Source organism: Neurospora tetraspora, assembly GCF_033439725.1.
Source record: "Neurospora tetraspora strain CBS 560.94 chromosome Unknown B0H65scaffold_4, whole genome shotgun sequence".
In the NCBI taxonomy this organism is placed as follows: Eukaryota; Fungi; Ascomycota; class Sordariomycetes; order Sordariales; family Sordariaceae; genus Neurospora; species Neurospora tetraspora.
The window spans coordinates 4,624,482-4,637,218 of NW_026944386.1; the positions used below are offsets into that span (position 1 = coordinate 4,624,482).

General features: G+C 37.1%; 2 protein-coding genes across 2 annotated transcripts; both read right to left on the reverse strand.

Annotated features, from left to right (window-relative positions):
* Positions 1 to 8,193: 8,193 nt before the first annotated feature.
* On the reverse strand, positions 8,194 to 10,118 carry B0H65DRAFT_589267 (uncharacterized protein; the record flags this gene model as incomplete). Its single annotated transcript, XM_062831028.1, has 3 exons — positions 8,194 to 8,873; positions 8,916 to 9,270; positions 9,301 to 10,118. 3 exons carry the CDS (start codon positions 10,116 to 10,118, stop codon positions 8,649 to 8,651), a joined length of 1,398 nt encoding a protein of 465 aa, XP_062682313.1. The 3' UTR covers positions 8,194 to 8,648.
* Positions 10,119 to 10,337: 219 nt separating this feature from the next.
* B0H65DRAFT_574915 (uncharacterized protein) lies at positions 10,338 to 11,030 on the reverse strand (the record flags this gene model as incomplete). The annotated part of the gene is made up of 1 exon (XM_062830600.1): positions 10,338 to 11,030. One exon carries the CDS (start codon positions 11,028 to 11,030, stop codon positions 10,338 to 10,340), a length of 693 nt encoding a protein of 230 aa, XP_062682314.1.
* Positions 11,031 to 12,737: the final 1,707 nt, after the last annotated feature.

Sequence of the window (12,737 nt, forward strand, 5' to 3'; positions counted from 1 at the left end):
AGGAGAGGATAGAAAAGAAGGTAAAGGAGAGGATGAAGGAGAGGGTAAAGGAGAGTTTTCTACTTCCGAACTAATATGGAAGAGATTAAGGACTATATTAAATATTTTAAATAATATAGTAATTGAGGAATAGTAAATACTAATTAAATGGAATAAGGAATGAAAGTAAGGATGAAAGATAATTAGGATTAAAATAAATAATATAATAAGTAATAGATTAAAAAGAAGGTTTGATAAGAAGGTTTAATAAGAAGGTTTGAGTTTTATATTTTGGCTTTTAAAGGGGCGCTGCTAGCTAGGTACTTAATAATAAGAAGAATAGTAATTTAATAGCGTATTAATAAGCTTTCCTTCCTATAATTTTAGGTGGTAATTTGTGAGCTGCTAGTTTAATAGTATAGGGGAATTACCCTCTTACGCCCCCTAGGGTTCGGAATTCCTTAAAATATAATGTAAGGATTAAAATACGCTTTCTATTAAGAAATTACTATTATCTAGGAAAAAATCGTATAAGGAAAAACCTAATAGCGTGGTATATATAGAAATAAAGGTTAAAAGTTTATTTTAGAAATATAAGTATTAATTAAAATAATAGGATAAATTAAATTTTTTAAAAGTTTATTTAATAGGATTCTTAACTTTCTCAGTCCCTATCCTACCTATTAATAAACTTAGGTTTAGGATAGCTAATTTGTAATTAAATTAAGTATTATATTTTTAATTTTATTATCAATAAAGCTAGGACTAAAATCCCTAAAATAATTATTTATTTTATTTAATAATAGTTTTTTTTCCGTCCTTGCATTCCCTTCGTTGGATTAGTATAATTATTAACTATATTCTAAATTAATAAGCTAACCGTTAACGTTTATAGGGTATTGTTATATTGAATAGTTTTTTTTAAATTATTAATTAAGTAAAGTTTAATTAAGGTTAAGGGAGAGTGTATATATAGCGTTAATTCTCCGGTAGATTGTAGGGTAATTATGCGCTATATTATTAGATACATTGAAATTAAGATTTCTTTTGTAAATTAATATTTATTTTCTCCGTCGGATTAATATAATTATTTACTACGTTTTAAATTGATAGGCCGGAAGCTTATTTTATTTATTAGGTTTAATATTTCTCCTGTTCTAAATTAATGGGTTAGAGGTTTATTTTATTTATTAGGTCTAATATTTCCCGTAATATAATTTAACTATAATTATTCCCGCTCTTAATTAATAAAAATATTTGTGGTAAATATTTTTGGTAAATATCTTTGTAATAGTTAGTTTTTAATAAATTTTAGAATTTAACTTCTATTTATTAGATATTTATACCCCCGAATATCCTTATATTATAATTAAGAATAGGGTAGAATAATCTGTTTCTAAATAATCCGTCCCTAAAATCCGTCCTTAAAATTTCCTATTTAAGTTAGCTGATAAATTAAGTTAAAGTATTATCGTAGAAACTAAATTTATTATTATTAGATTAATAAATTATTTAATAACGATGTTTTTACTATTCGAAAGCGGAAGAGGAAATCGTATTATTATTATATTAATATTTATTTATAGTCTAAGTTAATTTTTTTATCGAGTTTAATATTTTCCCCTTATGCTTAGTATTTATAAAGGTACTAGATAGAGGGTTTTAATAATTTATGTATTATTATACTTAAGATTTAGAATTGAAGATAATATCCTGCTTGGAGGTATTAAAATAAAGCCCTAGTAGTTTCCTAGTAGAAAAAGAGGTTGAGGGAGGAAATTAAATTTATTAGTATATAAGCCTATTAGTATAGATTAGAACCTCTATACGGGAGCTGTGTGGAAATTATTTAATATGAGTTAATTTTATTATTACTTAAATCTATTCTTCACCCTACGAAAGAGTACTTAGGAATATCTAAGTAGCTCTCCCGTAGAGATTTTAATTTATTTAAATAATTAAATTCGTTGGCGACCCTCTGGGCGGTCCCTTTTAGTTAGATTTATAGTATATACCTTTTTAAGCAGTCTCCTAAGCGGCCCCCTTAAACGGGTTTATAGGGCGTACCCTTCTAAAGGACCCTTTTAAATAACTTTATATACGGCGAAATACATTTACTTATTTCGATTAGTCGTTCTTACTTTAGCTGGTTATTTCTACCTTGGCCGGTCGCTTTTACCATTTCCCTTCGTATACTTTGCGACCGCTAGTTTAGGGAAGGTACGACCTAATGATTTGAATCGCAATTTCCTAATTTTTGCGAAATTCCTTAGTATAATAAATTTTAAAAATCGATTTATAGTTAGTAAATTCAACCCGCGCGTAATACTTATAGGGTAAATAAACTACTTTTTTTAATTAGGACGGTAGGCGGTCAGAATATAAATTGGCCGGTTGGGTAAATATAGGGTAGGTAAATTATTTTCTTAGTTAAGGCGGTTAGAATATAAATTGGCCGATTGGGTAAATATAGGGTAGGTAAGTTACTTTCCTAGTTAAGGCGGTTAGAATATAAGTTAGCCGGTTAGGTTTAGGTAAGTATAGGGTAGGTAAATTACCTTCCCGGCTAGGGTGGTTGAAATATAAGTTGGTTAGTTAAGTTTAAGTAAATATAAAATAAGTAAATTCCTTTTTTAATTAAGGTAGTAAATAGTTGTAATATAAATTGGCCCGCTAAATTTAAATAAATATAAAGTTAGTAACCTTCTTCTTTTTAATTAGAGTATTTAACATATAATTTAGCGAATTAAATTTAAATATGTTAACGTGTGGCTAGTACTGTGCCTTGTAACTGCCTTGTACTACCTTGTAGTATAGAAGGCTAGTTGAACTATTCCTTCTACGGAATCAGTTGACTCAGTCCCCACAGAATGTACTAGAATACAAGAGGTTTTGCCACTGTATTCTAGAGTCTTATAACTTAGCTAGCATTTCTTCCAGACTGATTTGTCATCACAGGATTCAACAGAAGCTTCTAGATGCTTAGTGTCCATGTATATAGAGACCTCTCCTCTCCTTCAGTTCGTCACTCCTTAAGCAAGCAAGCACAAGTCAAGCAATACAATATAGTCTTTTCTCACAGTGCAGAGTCCACTGTAATCTTCTGTCTTGAGAGCAGAGTCCTCTCTAAGACCTCTTTTACAACATCCTTTTATTGTACTTGCAACTACGCTGCTTCCTTCAGCATTGCTGTCGTACTTCCTACTGCTTCCGCTCCGCTCTGCTACAAGTGCATAGTTCACTGTAGCAACCTTGTACTGGTGCTATCATTATAGGCCAGTCAGGGCACCGCAGCAAACAAAATATATGTATAATAAATAAATGAATATTTCTTTTTTAATAAAAGTAATATATATAAGAAGCGGTTAGCCTATTAATATAAGAATTTAAAAGTTTCCCGGACTTTGTAGAATATTTTAGTTAATTCGTAGAAGTCCGATAAATATTAGGCTTAGGATAAAGGTTCTAAGAACCTTTATCCTAAGCCTAATATTTAAATTAAGTTAGGCCTTAGATTTTTAAATTTCCTCTTCTTATTATTAATATTTAGGATATAATAAATATACTAGTTTTATCCTATAGTGCTCGATATTTAATATTCTTCGTAGATCCCTATAATACCCATTTTGAATTTTAAAAAAATAATTAAGTTATAAGATAAATAAATAATATTAAATATAAAGAATTTATACATAAAAAAAATACGAAACAAATTAATAAATAATAAAACCCTTATATATAAGTAAGTAAGGCGGTTAATTTAAAATTGTTACTTGTTAGTAAGAGTATAACGGCTATACTAATCATTATAGATTTTTTTATAAATTCTTTTATAAATCCCCTTTATAGGTAGCTTTTAGAAGTAGTTTCTATTTACGGGTAGTTTAAATGTAGGTTCTAGGCTTAGTTTTAGCTCCTTCCTAGAGTTTAGGGTATAAAACCCAATTCTTTTTATTTAGCCTTCCCTTCTAAAGTTTCTTTTTTCTTTAACTTCTTATTTTTAATTTAAATTAACTAAATAGTATAATTATTACTTTATATTCGTATTATTTAATTACGCTATAATTGAGAGTAAAATAATTTTTATTCATTTACGCTTTTAAATAGTAATTCTTAAATTACTAGCCTAATAGCGTAGGGAGGGTTAATTAAGACTTTAAGTCCTAAATTAACCTAATTTTCCTCCTACACTTTTAGGTAGTAACCTTTAAGCTACTAACCTAATAGCGTAAGGAAAAAAACTTCCTACATAATTCGGAATTCTTTGAATAGGGTAGAATATAAAGGTTAGGATATATTTTCCATTTAAAGAATTACTACTTAATCCTAGTAAAAATTTCTAACGAGTTAAAACCTAGGATAAATTTAGAAGGACAATATATACAAAAGTTAAATTTATTTTAGAAGATATAAATATTAATTAAAGTAATAAGGTAAGTTTAAATTTGATTAAGGATTAAATTTATTTTAGAAGATATAAGTATTAATTAAAGTAATAAGGTAGGTTTATGAAATTAATTAAAGATTTAATTCTATATTATATTCGGATCCTAAATTATTCTGATCCCTACCCCGCCCGTTAGCCGGCCCGGGTCTAGAATTATTAAGGTTCCGAAGTCAAATTAATTATTTTAATCCCTACCTAATCCGTTAGCTGGGCCGGGTCCAAAACGGGCAAAATACTTTAATTAATTTAATTATTCTAACCTTAATTTAGTCCGTTAGTTAGGCTGGGTCTGAAACGATTAAAATCATTAATAATTTAATTATTCGTTTAATAGGCTGATTTAAACTGTTAATATTTATAGGGTATTCTTTAATATTAGAAATATTTTTCTTAGATATTAATTAAATAAATTTAGAATAGGGTTAAAGGGAGGCGTAATATATATAGCGTTACTACCCCGGCAGATTGTAGGGAGTTATTCGTTATACTATTATAAAAATTAAAATTAAAATTTCCTTTATAAGTTGCTTTCCTATATTAAACGATCGATAGGCTAAAGGGTTTAATTATTACTTCTAAATTCGATCTATTCTCTTTACTTTTTTAGAATGGGATTTAAATATTTTATGAAATTTAAATTTTTATTCTTTTTTAATAAAAATATTTTTAATAAATATTTTTGCAATAATTGATCTTTAATAAATTTAAGAATTTTACTTTTTATTATTGAATCCGAATTCTTTTAAATATCTTTATTATATAATTTAATTATAAGCGATGCTAGGGTTAGAATAGTTATTAGTACTAAATTTATCCTATTAGCGGCCCGAACGTATAACTTAAGGGTAGGTAGTTTAATTCCGCTTTCCCTACCTCCTATAATACTTATATAGTTTATTAATAAATCTAGTTAATAATATTAGTATCATAAATATAATCTATCCGTCAGCGTTTAATCTAATATTTTCCTAAATATTATCCGTAGAGTAATACCTTTTCAAAATATATTTATAAACTAATATTAAAGTAGTAGCCTAGCGATAAATTTAATTAATATTCTTAGTTTTAAAGATAAAGCCTATTATAAAATTTTTTTAAATACCGTTCGAAGAATGGTATTAGGGTAGTTTGTAATAAAATTATAAATCTTCGGCTTAAATTAGTTTTCTTATAAAAGGGAAGATTTAAAGACGTCCATTCTATATTTAATACGAAAGTAAGAATATTAATCCCAAGGTAATTTATATTTTAATCCTAAATATAATTATATATATTTTTACATTTAATTAAAGCTATAAGAAATTATAGAATTGCGGAAAGGTATTAAAACTACGCCCTAATAACCCTTTTGCAAATAAAAAGTCTATAGGAAAGTATTAAAATTACGTCCTAATAGCCTTCCCGTAGAAAAAAGCGTAGAATAGGAATTTGAATTTATTAAGAAGGTTAAAAATAGGTTATAAACTTTTATTTATTATTATTAATTGGAACCGGAAGTTAACTATTCTAAATTTAAATCTATTATTATATAGATCCTAAAATTTACCCTATGGAAAAGTACTTGGGAATATTTAAATAATTCTCCTATAATAGCTTTATAGTATTGAACCATTTTAAATAATCTTTTAGGCGGCCTTTTAGGCGGTTTACTTTTTAAGAATACCCTTTTGAACGGTCCCTTTGTATAGTCCTTTATACGGCCCCTTATACGGCCCTTTAGGCGGCCCTTCAAGCAGCTTTATAGTATTTTACCCTTTGGATAACCCTTTTAAGCAGGCCTTTTAGGCGGCCTTATAGTACTTTACCCTCTGGATAACCCCTCTGAGCGGGCCCCTTAAGCGGCCTTATAATATTTTACTTTTTGGATAACCCTTCTAAACGGTCCCCTTAGGTAGCCTTATAGTATTTTACCTTTTGGATAACCCCTTTAAATAGTCCCCTTAAGCGGCCTTATAGTATTTTACCTTTTAGATAACCCTTTTAAGTAAGCCTTTTAAACGGCTTTATAGTATTTTACTTTCTAAATGACCCCTTTGAGTGGTCCTTTTGGGCAGTCCTTTATGCGGCCCCTTGAGCGGCCTTATAATATTTTCTCCTTTAAGAGACCCCTTTAAGCGACTTTATATATAATTAGTCGTTTTTACCTATTTTGGCCGGTCGTTTCTACTTTAGCCGGTCGTTCTTGCTTTCTTTTTTTATATACTTTGCGACCGTTAGTTTAGGGAAGGTGCGGTCCGATTGTTTGAATCGCGACTTTCGAATTTCTGCGAAATTTATTTGTATAGGAAATTTTAAAAATTAATTTACAGCTACTAAATTTAACTCCCCCGTCGTACTTTTATATTAACTTAGCTAGATTTTGACGGCCATGGGGGTAGGGTAGTCGATTCGAATATCAGGTAGGTAAATTAATTTAGGGTAGGTAAGCTATTTTCCCCTATACGAAATTGCTGGCCGCAGTTAATATATAAATAAGATAATAAGGTAATTAATTTAAGTACTAGGTAGGTAAATTATCCTCCCCTATATAAAGTTAGTAGCCGTAGTTAATATGTAAATAAAATAATAAAATAGTCGATTCGAATACTAGGTAAATAAGTTACCCTTCCTTATATAAAATTGGTAGCCGTAATTAATATATAAATAAAGTAATAAAATAATTGATTTAATAAGGATAATAAAGTAATTAATTCGAATAAAGTAATCGGTTCGAGTAGGGTAATAAAGTAGTCGAATCGAATAATGGGTAGGTAAGCCCCCCATCCCTATACGAAGTTAGTAGTTCTAGTTAATATATAAGTAGAATAATAAAATAATTAATTCGAATAAAATAATTGGTTTAAATAAGGTAATAAAGTAGTCGGTTCGAATAAGGTAGTCGGTTCGAGTAGGGTAATAAAGTAATCGATTCGAGTGCCGGGTAAGTAAGCCCCCTTCCCTAGTACGAAGTTGGCGGCCGCGGTTAATATATAAATAAAGTAATAATAAAATAAAATAATAAGTTTAAGTAATATAATAAAGTAATTAATTTAAATAAGGTAATTAATTCGAATAGGATAATAACGTAATCGATTCGAATGCTTGGTAGGCAAACTAATTACTTTCGTACGAAATTAGTAATTACGGTTAATATAGAAATAAAATAATAAAATAATTAATTTAAACAAGGTAATTAATTCAAGGAAGGTAATAATATAGTTAAATCGAATATCAAATAAATAATTCTACCACTTTTAAATTAAGTTACTAGCTGCGGTTAATATATAAATGGAATATTAAGGCAATTAGTTCGATTAAGGTAGTTAAAATAAGTAATTCGATATTAAATAATTAATAATTATAAATAAAAGTTAAATAAAAATGGAAATAATTTATATATCAACTTTTAAAATTAGTATATATTTAAAATACCTTAAATATATTAGAATTAATATAGTGTACGGTTTAATAACTATTTAGGACTAATTATATAACATTATAATCAAAATAATTATTATCTGGAATTTCAAAAATCATTTTAGAAAAATATTAATACTCTATTATAAATAGGGCTTAAGGTTTATAATATAGCAGCTATACGCTTATATATTAATACTAATATATAGAAAGGTTGTACACATCTTACAATTATATAGAATGTTTAATATAAATACTTAATTTTTGTACTTATAATAAAATAGAAATAGAACTTATAGTTTAAGTAGGAGGATAAGATAAAGATTATATTTACGTCATATAACTACTTATAAACCTATATATAAGTTTTGGTTATGTTTGGATTATTGATTGTTGTGTAATTAAATGCTATAGAAAATCGCTATAGAAAATGCCTGATTTTTGCTATCCGTTGTGGTTTTGTGATGTCCGGTAGTTTTGTGACCAACTCTGCCTAGTAGAGTTGGGGAATAGACAGGAATTATTCCACTCTCCCCAACGGGTATTCAACTTACGTTTTTTTTTTCTTATTTCTACTCTTCGGTGGCCGTTAATCCTGTAGTTGTATTTGTAGCGCCAGCGTTTGCAATTAGGACAACAATACGGCCACAACACATCCACCAAATAAGCTAAAAAAGATGTTTTAGTCTTAAAAGATGAGGTTTGAGCTAAACGTACGGTGAAAACTACTTTTGGAATATAGGGCCGAAGAATGGCTGAAAAACCATCGTATAGAGCTGGGACTTAGGGTGCGCGTAGGTTGGTTTTGGAGTGTGCTGAGGTTTTCTCATTCTTTAGCAAAAAAAAGGCCATTATTCCCTTGGGAGGAGATGACTCGCCAGAGATGGTCGCTGGTGCCGTTGTCCTCATATTGCTGAAGCACGGGGCTATTAGCGGTCGACGCGCCCTGCACGCCCAGCAAGAGACTACTGTTGAGGTTCCTGATCTTAAACCAGCCGCCCGGGGCGCGCACAAACTGCCACAGGTGGTCGCGCGTGCCGTTGTCGTCGTACTGCTAGATATTCGCGCTGTTTGCCGTCGACATGCCGTCGACCCCCATGAGCTTGCCGCTGTTCTCGTTGCGCAGCTGGAATACGGCCCGTGTCCAGACTTCAAACTCGGACAGCCCCCAGCCGTTGCCGTCGCCTGGGTTGTTGGGCGCGACCACCCGCAGTTGCGAGGTGACGATGGTCGGAAAGGTAATCTTGGTCTGGCTATTGGAGGTAGCAGTGGCGGACCCGCTGCGTTGCTGGTTGGGCACCGTGAGCCAGGCGTTGCCGGTCCAATACTGGAGGTCGTAGCTGGCCGGCCGCCGAACGCCGCCGCCGTCGTCGTAAAAGTATAACCTAACGTCCGAGACGGCTTGAGGTCGCCGGAGGTCTATGGCGAAGTAGTCTCGCGCATTGGGACTGCCATAGGAGGTCCAGCGGCTGTTCTACGGGATTCCGGTGCGCCAGACAATGCCGTCGATCGCTCGCCAGACATCGTCGTAAGGAGAGGTGTAGGAGGCAGAGGGCGTGGTGCCCTGGGGGAGCCTTTGGCCATTTGCGGCGATGTTGACTTGTGACCGGATGGTCTGGGCCAGCACAACGGGACCGACGTTGACTGTCAGAGACCCCAAAGTGCTACGGCTGCCGGCGAGGGTGCCGTCGACATAGACCCGCAGGCCTTGGCCCTGACCATAGTGAGACCCGGTGCTATCCCATAGAACTGTCACGCTATGGCCGTGGTAGGCAGCGTTCTCTAGCGCGAAATGGTCCCATGAGGGAGGCGCCAACGGGTTAACCACCAAGCTTTCGTCGCGCTGAACACGCAGACCGATGAGGCCGGCAATGATGTTGTCCACAAAGGTAGAATGATTGTAGTCCTCACTGTGGTTGGACCTGTCATAGTCAGACATCCAGGCATCTGCATCAGGATCATGCGCTTCGGCCACATAGGGCTGGCCATTCTTGTATTGGGTCGCAGCGTACCCTCTTAACAAGTTGATGTAGTCTGCCGCAGAAAAGTACGTCTGCGCGGGATAGTCGTTCAGCAGGTTCTCCACCGCCGTCAGCGTCTGCGAGGTGGCAAAGGGCCACGAAGGACCGTCCCACCGGCAGCACGTAGCGGCTTCGTGTAGATACCATTTGCTGCGGCGCTCAGCCGTCGTGGGCCCGTAACTGGCGGAGAAGCCCTGGGGGTCCTTCAGCTGCGCAATGGCTGCAGTATGACTGGCGGCCGTGGGCAAATTAAACATCCACGGCAAGTAGCCCATGATCTCGCGCGTCGTTAGCAGCGCTCCAGACGGATTGTTATCGCGGGCCTGATGCTTGTAGAATTGGGACTTCGTGTCCCACAAGGTTTGCTGCACCGTTTTCTGCAGTGCATCAGCGCGTTATGTGTACTCAGTGTTGCGGTCCGGATTGCCGGCTAGGGCGGCGATGGCGGCAATAGCGCGGGCATCGCCATACTGGTAAGAGTTGATGGTCGGTCGCTAGCCAGCACCGCCATGGTATGGGTCGCTCGACTCGTACGACGCAGCTGTGTACTCGGTGGCATCCCAGACCGGAACCTGCCAGTACAGGCCAATCGCACTGTTGAAGTGGTTGTCCCAGCCGCGGTACTGCTTAACCAGGTTTTCCAGCTGGCCCACAACAAAGTCTCTATCGCCTGTGGTCAGATACTGACGCCAGAGGGCACTGGCAGCCCAGAAACTGTACTCATGGGCCCAGTCGGTAGTGTCGGCGTTGACCTTGTCTGTGGTTGGCTTGGAGAACGTGCCGGGACCGGCCAGCCAATAGTTGGCAATGTCCTGGCCGTACTGGTAGTTCCGCAGCCAGCGGCCCTCGTTTATGTGATGTCCGGCGGCGGCCACCACGCCGCCGTAGGGGGCGCCGTAGTCAACCGGGTGCAGAAACTCGCTTGCCATGTACCCATACTGGGCACCAGTGTAGACAAGATGCTCCTTGTAGGTTTGGCAACGGTAGTAGTACACTGCCTGGATTTGTACGTCAGGTACGTCGAGAAAGGCTATGTTTTCTTCGAACCAGTCAGGATCCTCACGGCCGGTCAACAGTGAGGCGTGGTTGAGGAATGTCGTTTCCGCCGCCGCCACCGGCACGGGCCGACAGAACAGCGTCAGGACAACGACACCCACGCCCACGCCGCTTGTGCCATATATACGCATTAGCATTACTTTCAGCGAATGTTGTTGAAGTGGAAGATATAGAAGTGGAACGAAGACAAAGATGGGCAAAAGGCTTTATTAGACTTCAACAAATGTCGTGACTGAATTCAAAGTTTAAGGAACAGTGAAGACATGTACGTGTAGAGAGAGAGGTAGACAAAGACATACCGGGGAAGAGAAGAGGCCAGGAGGTTCGTATGGTCAGAATTATGGAGGGATAGATCGCAGCGACGCAGAGACACATCTGACTACGTACCCCAAGCTGACTTTCCCTCAACACGAGATTGATTTACCACGTCTCGCCAAAGCGGACGTGGTTGCAACATTGATCCCTAGTGGTAATGATCACCGCCTTTCGATGTTACCTCTACTCAACTCCAGGCGGTGGGCAATCGAGGCAGCGAACTTGAAAACGAACTTGAAAACGAACTTGACGATGTAACGGCTTGGGCTATTTTCAGCGCTGTTAAGTCACGAACCGAATACGCATTGTTTGATGTGGGCCAAAGGCGGCTTGGGGTGAGTGAGGTGCCAGTGGCCATGACAATTACTCGGTTCGCCAATGAGGTTCACTGAGGAAGTTCCAGATTGGAGGCAGAGGTGTGGGTCAGGGTGCCCTTGAGATCCTCCAGGTTAACCGTCCACCCCTATTCTTCGGCCGGACATGCCCAGATGCAATGGAAAACTTTAGCGGCATGCCGCTTACGGGAACTAGTGAGAGTTGAAGAGACTCCCCTTTTGGGAAGGGACGATGGAAAAGAGAAGGTTAGGAAGGTGTAATGGGAGAAAGAGTGACGTCGAAGCCAAAAGAAAGAGACGGAGTTCAAAATGCCAAAGTCCCATCGATTCCTCTACTCTCCCAACTTCAACCTTCTCACCACACCACTACCAACAGCGACAACAGCAACAACGACGAAGACAACGACGACGACGACGACGACCATCGCATCCCCAAGTAAGCTCGCCGTTGTATGAGTGCGACCCTGCTCCTGCAAATATCATTTGACTGGTCATCATACGCGTCTTCCCGCCACCACTCGTGGTTTGATGCTGCATTCAGACTCTTTACCATTCTTTTTGGCACAGGCTTAGGCGCTGTGCTGCTGATCAAGCGAAGAAGAGGAGAAAACCTACCTTACCCACACCCATACCTTTCCTCCTTACACCCATATATCCACCAATGCCAGCTGACATGTAAAAACCGTCGTTTTGTATGGTAAAATCGCGCTGGTTTTCTCGTGTCTTCTGGCACCCCTGCTAAAATCGACAAGTTTATTATGACCGCCAGAGTCGTGAAACTTTCGTGGTGTTGAGTGCAAGCCAAGTCCAGCCGTGCAGTGCAAATCCGTCTCTTGTTTACCTATTTACTTGGTGATATCTACCCTTGTTGTTCTACTCCTCGTCGTCACTAATCACGATGGGGTTCTTACTGCCCCCATCGTCGCCATACTAAGGGACGAGTAGGACCGAAGGCAACCCCATATGGGGGCTCCATCTCACGAGGTAGTCTCCTCAAGAAGCAGTATGGAGGGGGGGGGGGGAAAGGGTGTAAGCAGCGGCCTCCTTCTAGTCTTGTGCTTCCTTAGCGAGGTGGACTTGCCATTGCTCCTCTGTGAGCGGCGGCTCTGGGGTCTCGTTGTCCTTGGCCATGATTTGCATGTGCGGCTCCCTCTCATGAAGAGGGATGAGATGCTCCTCCAAGTCCGA